At 38.6% G+C, this 14,568-nt stretch overlaps 1 protein-coding gene across 1 annotated transcript in view; it reads right to left on the bottom strand.

Moving 5' to 3' along the window:
• The window catches only part of sema4gb (sema domain, immunoglobulin domain (Ig), transmembrane domain (TM) and short cytoplasmic domain, (semaphorin) 4Gb), a 54,343-nt gene that overhangs the window by 13,934 nt on the left and 25,841 nt on the right, over window positions 1–14,568 (bottom strand). The window contains exons 3-9 of the mRNA XM_026178181.1: window positions 11,459–11,607; window positions 10,992–11,054; window positions 9,282–9,380; window positions 9,089–9,182; window positions 7,504–7,617; window positions 6,154–6,308; window positions 1,527–1,702 (exon numbers count right to left, since the gene is read on the bottom strand). Coding sequence (XP_026033966.1) covers window positions 1,527–1,702; window positions 6,154–6,308; window positions 7,504–7,617; window positions 9,089–9,182; window positions 9,282–9,380; window positions 10,992–11,054; window positions 11,459–11,607 — 850 coding nt within the window. The remainder of the gene's footprint in view (window positions 1–1,526; window positions 1,703–6,153; window positions 6,309–7,503; window positions 7,618–9,088; window positions 9,183–9,281; window positions 9,381–10,991; window positions 11,055–11,458; window positions 11,608–14,568) is intronic.

Genomic DNA, 14,568 nt, shown 5'->3' on the forward strand with positions numbered 1-14,568 from the left:
TGCATTACCTCTTATAGTAACAGGATAACGGTCATTATTGAGTGTAGTGTCCACACAGTTTTGGCCATCCAAGCACAGGCGGACACACTGGCACAGTCCCAAGTTTTATACACTCACATCTGTTCACTTTCTGCTTCCAAATAGATTTTTTTTTTCAGAGCTGAATGTTTAAATGAGTGTTTAAATTGTAAATTAGTGTGATACTCAGAGGCTGGCAGGTTATTCATTAAAACCTTTTTTAAATGTAAAACCTAAGTAGCTCAGAAACAACAAAATAAACAGAAAACAAAAAAGTTTGTATAATTAAGCCATCTGAAAAAAGGAAAACCACTGAGCAAACAGTGTTTGACTGCAGATATATTCTGTTTTCACATGCTGCACATTCCACTTTAAAACTACTTGACTGAGTTCAGAGAGGAGAAATGCAGATAAGCATTCAGATTTATGGGATCCCCTCCTACACACACTGCACTATATTCCATTACATTTAACCTTATTTTTAAAGCTTCAGCTCACTGGACTCAAGCTCCTGAAATGGTCCTAAACAAAGGATGTTTAAATCTGACCATCTTATCCCACTGAGTGATTATTAAAAGTTGTAACTATGTGCATTATTGACCAGCTCAATTACAGTACCTCATTAAGCTAATACATGTCAGTGACAGCCCCGCACACAAAAAAAAAAACAGGCTGGGGAAACTATTTCTTGTTCAAGACTTTTGCTTGGTTTAAAAATACTGGAAAATTAAGTAAGTTCCTTTTCTCAACCATTGATTAGATATAATGACACAGTCACACCAAATATTAGAAAAGTTAAATATTCTGGCTATTGCCAGGTGTATACAAGATCTGACAGAAAACTAAAGACAGTGACAGATGATCTTTTTTTTTAGTTTACAGTAATGTTGGGACCATAATGCACCAATTAAATACCATGTTGCATATAATATGGATTGGAATTGGGCAGCTGAGACTGTAGACTTCTCACAAAACAGTCTACTGAGGCCACACTAACAGCAAAGACTGGACATTTTCTCATAGACTTCTTAGAGAAGCTGCGCCCTTGGTAACCATTAAAAAGTTTGCAGATTCATTTTTCACTCTTCGTCACTTCACTTCTCAGACATCCATCTATGGTTCAAAGCCATAAAATTGTTTGCTGCCCATATGCAATGGGTGCTGAGGGCTTTGAGTTTGGCTCTCAGTAGTTATTTTCAGGAAGTTGATGCTTCTTGCTATACCAAGAAATATTCTGAAAATTGTTCTCAAAGTTTGGATCTTTGCATGAATTCTACAAATGTTCTCAGATGTTTGGGTTTGTAAGTTGATATTTGATAATAACTTGAAGTTTTAATTTATAAATTACAAAAAATGTTTTGTTTTTTATAGAAACAAGCATACATACATGAATTAATGATCTTAATCACTAGTTTCTAGTTTGATCTAATACATCACAATATTCTTTCATGCAAAAAAAACCAAACTACATGTTTGTAGAGCATAAATGAGTCAAAATCAGCTCTTACCATTCCAGACCAAAGATACCATAAAAAATGCTGCTGCGAGCATCTCGCTCCTGCAGGACGAACACGTCACGCAGGATATTGAGGTGCAGCTCATACTCTGGGACTGAGCACACCATTCTAGCCTTGAGGAACGAGGTCCACTTCCTCTGCAAAGTCCTCTGGCCTCCCCAGTCAGTCTGCAGAGAGAGGAGACAGAGGTGGAATTAATTGATGTAAAGATAAACAACACAATGATTTTAATGATGCGGGTGATGCACAAACAGTGCATTTATATAAGAAAAGATTAGATCCAATTGAGATTATGCAGATATAATGAATATATAGGGAGGAGCTGAATGTTGGTATTCAAACTCAGTGTCCCTAGTGTAGCACATTTCTCTGATTGCATTTCAGAAGCAGTGGGAGGTAAGGCTGTAAGACATTTTTCTCCCTAAAAGAGTAATTTGGCACACCTCATTTAGATAAGATGAAAAAAGAGATGGATTCGATTTTTTCTTTGTTTGTCTGTATTAGAGGTTCTCATCTTTCTTTATTTGTGGCTTTAGGGGACATCTGTTGTTCATCAAAAGCCTCTGCCTGCATTGGCCTCCCACACAAGAAAGCCAAAGTAAATCAACATAAGATATACACTTAAAACCTTAGGAGCAGTTCTGTCAATAATACCAATTCAATTTATGGCACAAGACGAATGAAAGAAGAGACGAAAAGGAGTGCAGACAGATGAATCCAATCTTTAAATTTCATTCATTTGACAGAAGGAAATCTGTAGAGACTTGAAAGCAACAAATGATAGCAGGTTATTACTGTGGGAAGAGCTAAAGGGATGCAATGGCAGATTACAGTCTCTGTCAATCAACGCACAGTCAGGGTCACTGGGCTGTCATGAGGTAAATTTAAGGCAGTAATAGTGAAGAATCCAAGCATACCAGAGGGGGAATTAACCCTAGATGAGCCTGTGCTGCAGTGTATTCTCAAAATACAACTGAGAAAAACAACAACAACAACTTAAAACTACAGCACCATTCTCTTTACTGGAGATGTATAGCAAGAAAAATGTTAAATAATGTCAAACTGGCACCTATTTCTGCTTTTTGCAATGGTCTTGTTTTCATGTCATCATGTCTCTTCTTTGTTAAAGTAGGCATGACTGGCGAGGAAGTAGAAGCTGTCTGGCTGGGAAGTGAGAAGCAGAAGAGGACAACCGGCTAGGCAACTCAAAAATGGCAAGTCGTCAGTGGTTTCAGGCCAGGGGCTACTGCCAGAGCCGTCACTATCTGTGGATCTGCCATCAACCAGCGTGGTGCCTGGCCGCCATGGGGGCTGAGCTGGGGACCACTCGACATCTGCATGTGCTGCCGTGGCCTAGTTCAGACTGAGTTATTACACTCGACTGCTCTGACAACTCCACAGTGCTGGTGAAGGGAGAGGAAGAGCCCAGACCTTATTTCCAGAAATGACTACTTTCGAATGCTGTGAGAATGAAGACAAGACACAGTGAGTGTGTATATGGGTTTGAAAAGTAAGAGAGCAAGAAATGCTCAAAAATGAGCTCCCTGCATTTGTTTAATGAGCTTTTGGGACAAAGGCTTACAGCAACACAGGGGTATTGGGGTATTTTACAACTTTATTATTCAATGCCAGTGGAAACAGGACAAAAAGAGAGAGAAATATCCTCAACAGAGGTCCTTGAGAATCATTTTAATGGAAATAAAATGATGTGTTTTTTCAGCAAAGCAGCAGAGACACTTAGGGAAAAGACCAACAGCAGACAGCGATGTGAAAATCAATACTGGGTGTTTAAACCTTTAGCAACCTGTTTTTCATACTAAAAGATCCAAAACATGAGGCTTTTTTTCAATGAACTCTTACAGTGAAAATAGTGTCCAGACTATCTGTGTACTGTATACATAATTGAAAAGCAACAAACTCATGCTGCTGCTGTTTGTATTGTATGAATAAAATTACATGGACACCGGTAATCATTCACTCACCCCCCATCCACCCATTTATCTCTATTTTTTCAACCATTCATCTAACTTAGTAGTCAAAGGGGGCTGGAACTTTTCCCAGCTTTCATGGTGTGAGAAACAGCATACATCCCGGACGCTGTGATGCCAGTCCATCACAGGGCCAACACACAGAGAGCCAGATCATTTATTACTCTCTATTAAGGGAATTTAATGTGGACTATGAGCCTATATGAAAAATGAATTAAAAAATTGGCACTTTTAAGCACTATTAGTCATTTTCTCTACACCATTAACTGTGCCATTGCTGTCACACAATTAAAACTTGACACATCAATGTCAAATAAATGCCATTTACCCTAAATGCATGTATGTTCCATCCCTGTTACTTATTCCCTAATCACTCTTCTGAGTCCAGTCTGCTAAGCACTCACCCCCCTTTGCAACTTGCCTGGGAACCATGAAGGAAGTTCAACATAGCCATGCTTACTTTGTATTAGCAGGCTTGACAAATCCTAAAACCCCAGTCAGGGATAAGGGGTGTGACAATGGCAGTTATCAACATTCTGTGTTAAGCTGGGCTTTCTGCCTGGCTCTGTGCACGCTCACATAAAAAGGAGCGTTTCACACATCATATTGACTCTTCAGCACAACATGATCCCCATGAGTGACACCTACACCAATCAGACACGTTATCAGATGAAAGCGTTGATAATAAAATGGTGATAAATGTTTATAAAGAACACAAAGGAGCATAAAAGATGTAACAGTAAAATGCAATACTGATGGAAATAAGACAAAAGAATAACGCTGCTATTCCAGCAGTGCAAAACAGACTTAACAGCAGAGTAGAGTCAAGTACGACAGTTTTTACTTAACTCATGATGTCAGTAATATATTGCTTAAAAACTTGGACATACATGACACATTCATGTTTTTGTTTGTTTTCTGTGTCCTGTTCTTTTTGTATATGTGTGTTTTTTGCTGCTGATACAACCAAATTTCCCCTTGTGGGACAATTAAAGGATTATTCTATTCTATTCTATTCTATTCTATTCTATTCTATTCTATTCACCCAGCTGAGAATCTATAGTAGGTTTAACAAATGTAATTTAAAAATTCACGGAAAACCTATTTTAAGCTGAAACTGACCATAGCCTCCTCCCAACCAGGTTATGCGTTCAGCACATGTTACCATGGTGATTTAACCACATAAAAAGACAGCCAATTTTGTGACATAAAAAATTCTGACTTTATGCTCAACATAGCTTGCTCTGTAGTACACTCAAATAATCTTGTTTATCAAGCTTTCCAGAGTTCCTTATAGTTGTACTGTGCTCTATTGTGTGTTTCACTGGCTGCTTATTTCCTCTTTTGATTAAAAATTTGGATTCCCCTTAGAGCCATTACTTTGGCTTTTGGCTTCTCTTTGAAGCCACATTGCATTCATGTCAGTGTCCACAATAACATCTTCCCAAGATAAGCTTAGAAACATTATTATAAAACTAACAGCAGCACAAGGTCAAAATGACGTGTGGCACAGCTGCACCATAAATTATTTTGTTATGCACAAACAAAACAATAAACTACTGCTGTATTTTATAATATCATCTTTCAACGATTATTTACTGTATATTTTCCAGCATATTCCTCTATAAACCTGTGCATCCTCAAGTACAGCTCTTCTGGCAAACCACTTCTTTCCTTCTGTCCTCTCTCCTCCTGTTGCATTTTAGGAATTGAAACTAAGATGACGTAGGACAGAGGAGACAAGGAAGCACAACTTAGAGAAAAAAAAGCTAAAGAGAAATAATAATGAAAGTATGAACATTAGTAAATGATATATTAAAAAAAGGAAACAAAACTCTACAAGTACATAACAGAGAATTCACACCATGTCAAAATCTTTGAAAAATTTCCTGCTCAGTAGGTTTTCCTGTTAGTGTTCTCTCATTCATTCACTTAAATCCTTTTCACAGGATCACAAAAAATGAAACACAACTGCTTCATTTCACCAGCTGAGTCATTGACTTACTCTTTTGATGCCTACAAAAGCACACCGTGATGGTAATTATACCCCCATGAATGGCTAAAATAAATGACAAGCGGGAGGAAAAGGAGCAAGAGTAACCTCTAGGAATGGTTGCTGGGCATGCTGTCTAGACTGGGAATGCTGACAGCAAGTGAAATGAGGTGAGATGGGAAGTAGAGGAAGAAGAGCAGGAGAAGGCGGAGTTGAAGATGGGGATATGGCAATAAAGTAAGGGGGAGGGTTTGCCATTGGAGGTGGAGGTTTGTGGACTTGTACTTTGCCTGGCAACAGTGGCACAGAGAGAGAACCTCTGTCAGTGAAGAAACTGTGATTAGAGACGACCAACTGCTGGCTGATTTAGCATTGATATTACAGCGAGAGGAGCGTGGCAGCTCATTGAGAAACAAGAACGTCCTCTGAAATCCATTTACATTCATTCTGTGCAACTGACAAAAACCATTCAATAATCCCACCATTTTTCACTTTGAATGATTGGTAACTTTTACCCTCTCTTGTTTCAACCCTTTCTTTCTGTGACCTTGCAGGCACTTGTAAAGCCGTTTCAAACCCAGTGAAAGCATTAATGCGATTATAGATAGCAGTGTTTGGGTTAACTGGTCTTTCTGACCTTGCATACTCTGGCAACCCTGGACACCTTGGTCTGGCTCGGGTAGGCAATCTGCTCCTGGCTTCTCTCAGTGAAGAAGAAGTAAATCTTGTCATCATCACCGATAGAGCTGTTGATGCTCTCCTTCAGCAGCACAGATCCCACGAAATTTGCCTCTGTGCACACAAACACAAACACATCACACGCACACATCCACATGTCCAAAAAGAAACCTATTAGCAGCCTAGAAAGTGTCTCCTTGGAAACTAAAGATGGAGCCTTTAAGTATGATTGAACCACCACAACCAAGTCAGTTAGAGCTGCAATGCGGTGCAATTTTTTTCCTTGTGATTTTTATTCTACAAGTGAATCTGTTGTTTTTTTATGACAAAAAAAACATCTGATGTAATAAAAATGTGCAACATAGCAATGAGGTTTGGTCTATTAATATTCTACTGAAAGAGGAACTGCAACCCCACTACCCAAAACACAGGAATGCTGTATGAAATGCAGATAATAAATAAACAATTTGCAATTTAATTGCTTGTAAGGTGTCCTTGAGTGTCTTGAAAGCAACTATAAATAAAATGTTTTATTGTTGTTATTGTTTATTTTATTTTTGAACACTAAAAGGAAGAAAAGTTATGCAATACTAAAAAAACAAAATTAAAGCCACAACTGCGATTATACAACTAATTACATTCATTGCTAACTTGATGGGAGTTTTTTTAAAGCAGGAAAAGAGGCTGACTCATTCAGAATAGAAATGAGGAAGAAGTTTCGACTGTAATGTATGCGGCAAATAGTTTGATAGCTTAAAAATGATGTTTCTCAATATGAAACTGCAATGAATATTGGAATCAGTAAACTATAAAATATCAATAAAAGACTCAAAAAATAAAGTGAAATGTCTGAATATAGCTGAATATGCGGAAAACCATATCAGTCAGAAAAGTCTGTTGGACTCTGGGACAACAACATGAACATAAACTGCCACTGCATGCACAAATGCAAGTTCAAACTCTACTATGCAAAGAAAAAAATATATCTACAAAAAAATATCAGATCTTGTTTGGGTGTGAGGTAGTTTAAAATGGATTGAAGTGCTGTTACAAGAAGATGAGATACAATACTGCTGTATGCTAGTTATGTCACATTATCATCACATCTATTCGTCTATTCTGTCCATCCAGAGAAAAAAAATTCTACACAAGAAGCAATACAATTACAATTGGTATATTGCCTTTCTACTACTTTTAGTTAAATCCAATTTAAAACCCAATTGAAATATTTGGAAAAAGGACACCATCCTTTTTGAACTAGCGTCTTACAGCAGCTATTATGTACATACATATGAATGATTATATTTACCCAGAAGCCACCGGGTGGGCGCCTCCTCTGTCCTGAGTGTGGGGAATGGAAAGTTTCTGCGAATATCTGGAGAGCTGCGAAACTCGTACTGAGAGGCTGTGAACATCTCACCATCTAATTAAAAGATTAAAAGCATGAATTGGTGGCAAATGGATTAAAAAAGAAAGATATTGAGATATCAAAGTTTAATCACATGTAAATGAAAGCATTCAGTGGACTGCAGAGGAAGTGGAAACAGTATGACCTATGACTTGTGTATTTGTAACGATAATTAGACAAAATTTAGTATGCTTAAACTGTCTAATAAAGACAGTGTTTGATTATCTATGCTACATCTAAAAGTGTGATCTAATCCAAAAATCAGGGTGCACTTTTGCACAGTTAACGCTTGCTGTAATCCTTAAAAATGTTCATGATGGTTGTCAAGCAATTATACATGAGGGAGCATTCACATTTCCAGCAAAACTAATTAAAGACTTAAGCCGTTTGAGTTGGTAAAAATCACGTAATTGTGACCTTGCTTGCATTTGAAACAAATCCCACAAGTTCCCCTTGCCCTTCTGGGTCCACTGTGATTTGATGAGTCTTCACAGACCCTTAGTATGATGACGTTAGAAGTTTTAAAAACACTGCTGGGCCTAATTATAACCTCACAGTAGCACAGTTCTAACAAAGTATTTGAAAATGGATTTGAGTTTCATTCAAAACTATGACATCAGCATGATAAACAATATAAAATATTTTCCATAACTTCTCTTATGGATTTTAAAGTGCAGAATCAGGTGACAGACTGTGAAAGAGGACCTAAATGCAGGATACAGGAAATTACTGTGAAAGTCCAGATTCCAAAGCTTTAATCCAAAAAGTCAAGGTCATTTGCTGATGTGTTGATGAGACAGCAAAGCAAATCATTCTGGCAAAGGGCAAGCAAAATGTCAAATCCGAAACTACTTCAAAAAGTCATAAATGGAAATGACTACGAGGACAGCAACAGGATTATGAGGCAAAAAATCACGAAAAAGACTGGAGGCACAGAGAACTGCTGGAAGGAAACTGCATTCATTCTTAGATTTTAGAGTTCTACTAAGTATTCAAGTTATATAAAAAATTATGTAATATGCTGTGTATATGCATATCAGCAACATGCTGTTACAGAGGTTTGCATTGTCCCCTCACAGCAAAATGGTTCTGGGCTTGAACATCCGTTCTCCCTCCAGCTGGTGATTTTTTTTCTGTGTCCAAACACTTCCAAGTTAAGTTGAGGTGATTCTCAGGTGTCCACAAGTGCAGATGGAGACAGATAAACCAATGTATAACCCAATTTAGTGTGGAGCCAGGACACCAATGGATGGGTGAGGATGGGAAATCAATATTTCATTGATTTAATTGTAAATTCCACAGATGAGCAGCAGATTAAAACTCAGAACATCCTTCCAAACATGTGCTAACCTCCGCACCACTATGCCACCATAATGTGTGAGAACAGTAAACCTTTACTGCCCAGAGGCCTTTACAAATAAGATCCCCAAGGACAAACATAATGCAGGATGGTTTGTAGAATAAAATAAATTGCATTTGGACTTACCTATGATGAGGCCAGTGAATCCCTTTGCTGGGTCATACGGACACCTGTCTCTGCCTTCCTCAAAACCTGAGGAGAAGCTGAAACGCTCTGCATCCTTGTAAAAAAAAAAAAAAGATTGAGAACACATAATAAGTTGTTTCATTTCAATTCTTGTCACAATTTTACTTGACATAAAAAACCCAGGATCTCTTACGATATAAGCACAGAGCGGTCTGAAGGCGTTCGTTCCACAGACGTACAGGTGAGTCTCATTGTATCGCTGCAGAAAGCGGATGTGGTTGTAACACTCTGTCTGCAGAGAACACAGTAAAATGAAGTGATTTGTTTTTTGTTGTGTATCTGCTTGTTTTTCTCAGCGGCAATACATAATAATCAGTCAATAAATTTGTTTCCCGGGTGTTAAAAACAATAAAACATAAAAGAATAACCTTTCAAAGATAGGGAGGAAAAGCTTTAGAGAGCAGAGAAGGAAGCATGCAAAATAAATCAAATACAATACAGATGACATTAATGCTATTACACAGCACAGGCAGTTCAAAAGGAAGTTACATAAACTCTCATTACATTATTGATAACAAAGAAAAAGCCATAAAGGAGGCAAACTGACAAAACTGGAAAAAAAGAAAGGCAAATATGCACTAGCTAAGCATGATGACAAGTCTGGTTGGTTTTTTAACAAATTTTAAACAGTGCTTGCAAGGAAGTGGTAAGAGTCACTCAGTAATATATTTAATGGTAATAGGTTCCATAAACAGGAAGCTCTTATTTTGAAGGTTTATGGGGATATGTTTTCTTTCATTAGATACAGATGATCTCTGTCACTGGTCATCATGAGAATCTATTGCCAACTTTTTTTTTGAAATGTGACTGTTTTAAATGGAGTAGGTGCTAATCTGTCTATATTCAATAAAATTCACCAGCTAAGGCAGCCCAAACTGGAAAGCACACAGGTTCACCTTGCTAGTACCAGTTTGGATCCCATTTCCCCCCCAGAACTATCTTAATCCTTTGTGGCACAGATTCAACAAAGTTCTGGACACATTTCTGTGAGATTTTGGTCCATACTGACGAGATAGCATCACACAGCCACTGCAGATTTTTTGCTGCACATCCATGATGTGAATCTCCAGTTCCACCACATCCCAAATGTGCTCTATTGGATTGAGACTGTTACGGCCAGTTTGAGCACACTGAACTCATCGTCCTGTTCAAGGAACCAGTATGAGATAATTAGAGCTTTGTCACATGCCATTTCATGGCTGGATGCAACCATCAGAAGGTGGATATCATGTGGTCATACAGGGATGGACATGGTCAGCAACAATAGTCAGATATGCTCTGGCATTTAAACAATGGCTGATGAGTCACGATTTCTGCTGCGACATTCAAACGTAGCTCTTCAGACCAGGTAACATTCTTCCAATCTTCTATTCTGAATTCTAGCCTCAGTTTCCTGTTCTTAGTTGACAGGAATGGGACCCGCTGTGGTCTTCTGATCCTCTCCTGCATACCTTGTTTGTAACAAGCTGTTATTCTTTGAGATGGTTTTGCCAAAAAAAGAAAATCCCAGTCAATCAGAAGTTTCAGACCTTTCTAGTGACATCTTGTTTTTTGTTTGCTCTACAACAAATAAAAGATGGAGAAAACCTCTACTTAATGTATATGGTCTAATTTATAAAAATAATGAATGAATGAGTGCCATTTATTTTAAATCCTCAACCTCCAGTTTAGTGTCTCAGGGTTTCAGGGAAACGAAATTACAAAACAACTGGAAGTATTGAATGTTTCGTTGCTGTCACAAGCATCACAAAATGGAGCAGTTGCACTTGTGCTCTCCAATATTAACCTAATAAATAAAGATGGGAGATTTTTCCGAGAAGAAAACAAAGCTGCAGCCTTTTACCTGATTGTCTCTGCCTTTGTTTAGGCACTGCTTCTTCTGTTCAGGGGAAGCATCCCAATCAATCTGCAAACAATGGGAGGGTAATAAGGATGACTCCGTAAGCTAAATAAATAAAGAGAGGCAAACAGATAAATAAAAAGCCCTATAGATAGAAAAGAAAGTAACAGATAGAGAGAAGAAAGTATGTGTGTGTATGTGTGTGATAAACAGGGGGAGGAAAAGAGAAGGACAGCAGACTTAATTTTCTGGCTGCGTCACTAAGTTCTGACTCACTTCAGTAACCCTTGAATAAATGCCTGGTGCATTTAATCCGATAGCCATAAAATTGGTGGAACACAATGGGATTTGCTCAATCTCAAAAAGGCTATTATTAGTTTCTCCTCCTTCGAATGGGAGAAAAACTCGTGAAATGGGCTTTTCTGTCTTAATATCAGCAATTATGTGTTTCTCAGCAACTTGGCACTCACTGTGAGGTTTGCAGGTGTGGAGATGCTGGATGTGTTGAGAGCGTAGAGTGCTCCTCTGCCTCCCACATACAGCAGCCTGGCCTCCTCCTCCAACAGCAGGGTGCTGTAGTTTCGGGAAGAGCCGATGAAACGGGTGCTGCCCAGCAGACCTGCAAATATATGACACGAGACATGTGAAGGTTTCTTTGTGTAAAGACCGAGACTAACATGTCTTATTGTGTCAGGGAAGCAATATATCTGGGTGTAACTGACAATGATGCATATTGTCAGAATTTTTTGATTAGCAAAAAACGACAGATTTGTTCTGGTTATTTAAACTATAAATAGAGTCTCCTTTGAATTTCCAAATTACATCACTATCTTGTAAGCTAGAGCAGTTTTATACGTTGACCAATTGGCAAACTCCAAGGCTAAAAAAAAAGAGCAAGTGCCAACACTTGCAGTTCCTCTAATGGCCACATGAGGCTGGTTCCAACTGTATAGGGTGTTGATTTTTTATTTATTTTTCTATATCTCACCTGTTTCAACTTTTTTAAGGCTGACATTTAGTGGTGCGACTATTTTGATTGACAAGTGTGCTCACATAGAAAGCTGTAGCCGGCTGCCTGCAAGGCATCGCCTCCACTAATTCCACTTGCCAAACTGGACCTCTCAAACATGTATACACAGTGGTGGATTTTAAAGGAATTCTCTGACTAAATGAATGGCTCTCTGTGTGGTACAGCCTGTACAAGACGTCTGTGAACCAGCTGTAGTGATTAAAATTGTTATTATATTCCTATGCAAGCATTGTGTTATTAGCTGATAGCTAATATGTGCTCCTTTAGCTCTTCTGAGCCATTTGATTTGGCGTTTCAACACTCTGCCTACATATAGTTAGCTTCACCCAGACTTTTGTTTTAAAGGTTTTCTGCCAGAAAGACTTTGTAAAACATTGTTAACATAGTTGAAGTTTTATTTTTAACCCAAACCTAACCTTTTAATAAAGATTAGTATGTGGTTTGTTGCCTAAACCTAGCCAAACTGTGACGGTTACATGGTACGGTTGTATCAGGAACTGGCATAAAATCATTTCCAAATGAAACATGCGGATTATCAAGAATAAGATTTCCACACCCAATCAGTCAGGTTCTGGGTTAACAAAGACCACCTCTGGTGCTTTTGTCCAACAGGGTTCCAATGGAAACAAAAGGTTAATGCAGGAGTGTGAAGGTGAGAGTACGGACTTTAAATGTACAGAATATGATTGGTAAAAGGAGAGAGCTAGCTGATGTGATAGAGAGAAGGAAGGTAGATATATTTTGAGACCAGATGGCAGGGAAGTGATGCCAGGAGTATTGGAGGTGGATTTAAAATGTTCTACCATGGTGTAGATAGGAGGAGAAATGGAGTAGGAATAATCTTCAAGGAAGAGTATGCAAACAGTGTTGTGAAATTGAAGAGAGTATCAGAATTGTGAGTTTAAATCAAACAGACAGAAATCAAAGGGGTAATATTGAGTGTTATCAGTGCGTGTGCTCCATAAGTTGGATGATGTTGGATTTACTAGACAAGGAATGATTAATATGGAGCTGCCAGGCAGCAGCAGAAGAGGAAGATCACAAAAAAAATCATGAATGTAGTGAAGGATGGCATGCAAAAGGTTGGTGGGATAGAGGTGGATTGCTAGGGTGGGATGGAGGCACATGATCCATTGTGGCAACCCCTAAAATGACCAGCTGTAAGAAGAAAAATTGGCTTTAAAAAAACCACGAGATCACAGCTTCATATCTCTGCTTACAAAGCACAAGAATAGCTTGACTTTACACTCACTGGGAAATGAATGGAGTCTACACACCCCAAATGAACATGCTCAGTGTGTGTGACTGAGCGTGTGAGGGTGAGACCCAACTACAGATCTGGGAGATGGGGAGGGAGTCGCTGGAGTGATTGCTAAGAGGACTATAGAGACAGAACGTAGGGATGGGGGCACAGTGGAGGCAAAATTTTAGGGCATTCAGCAGGAATCGTGCCCCAGTACTGCCAAATCGCATCAGCGGTAATGCCATAGCATCAACATCATCCCTGCTGTGTGTGTGTGAACAAGTGTGATGTGTGAGAGATTTTTATAGTAAGTGGGCTAAATTACTGTCACTGAAGTCCATGAAAAGTACATGTTAACAAGGTAAACATGGCGGATGGCTTTTTGGCTTTTGATCTTCTGCCACTGGAGCAGACAGAGAGGTTGAAAAATAATTGGCCTGGTGCACTAAACTAAATATTTGAACACACCCCAATGTAGCACCTCAGAAATTAGGGCAGGTTGCGTCGCTGCTATGAGACAGCGAAAAGGAGGACATTGTTTTTTTTTCTTCCTGTGGGCATGAAAGATCTCCTTCAGTGCAGAAGTAGGTTTACAGAGCTTTGGTTTGCTCTAAAAGTGAGTGATAAATGTCTGATTAAGAAAATCTGACATTAAGAAGAATAAAAACCCTGCATGCGGAAAGAACAGCTGTCTTCAGAGAACAACAGAAGAGATGAAGGTATCAAGAGTGTTGCACTGAGGAATATGAGTCTGCACAGTGCAGATGGGCACATTAATCTCCACACATCCTCTCTGCCTCCCTCTCCTTCATCTCGCTCTGTTGTGAAATAACAGCAACATGTCTCAGCTCCCGGTAAAAAGATAAGCTATATTAGTCCTCAACCAATCAATTAAGCACAATGTGAGGACCTGCACGCTTGTTGCGGTTAATTCATTCTGATGTTCATAGTTCCTTTAAAGAAATGGAAATGGTTCATTGCTGCTGAGGGAGGCCATGGGATCACAGAGTAACTGCGAAAAGTATATAGATGATTAGCAGGCAATGGAAGCTTAAGTATTATATTATCTTATATACCACGGTTCATAAATGTTATATATTCAAGTAGTTCAGGGTCAGTATCAGTTCATAGTCACTTCAACATCAAATTAGGTTAATATGATGCAATTATACGTCATAAAATGCCTGACTGTGATAAATTGTCAAATCATGTCATTTAAATCAACAAGAATTGATTCAATATGAGCGTATAACTAAAAAGGATATAAATTGCATCATTATTTTCAGAGGCTGAATGATAATCCCTTT

The sequence above is a fragment of the Astatotilapia calliptera genome, chromosome 8 (genome assembly GCF_900246225.1).
Source record: "Astatotilapia calliptera chromosome 8, fAstCal1.2, whole genome shotgun sequence".
In the NCBI taxonomy this organism is placed as follows: Eukaryota; Metazoa; Chordata; class Actinopteri; order Cichliformes; family Cichlidae; genus Astatotilapia; species Astatotilapia calliptera.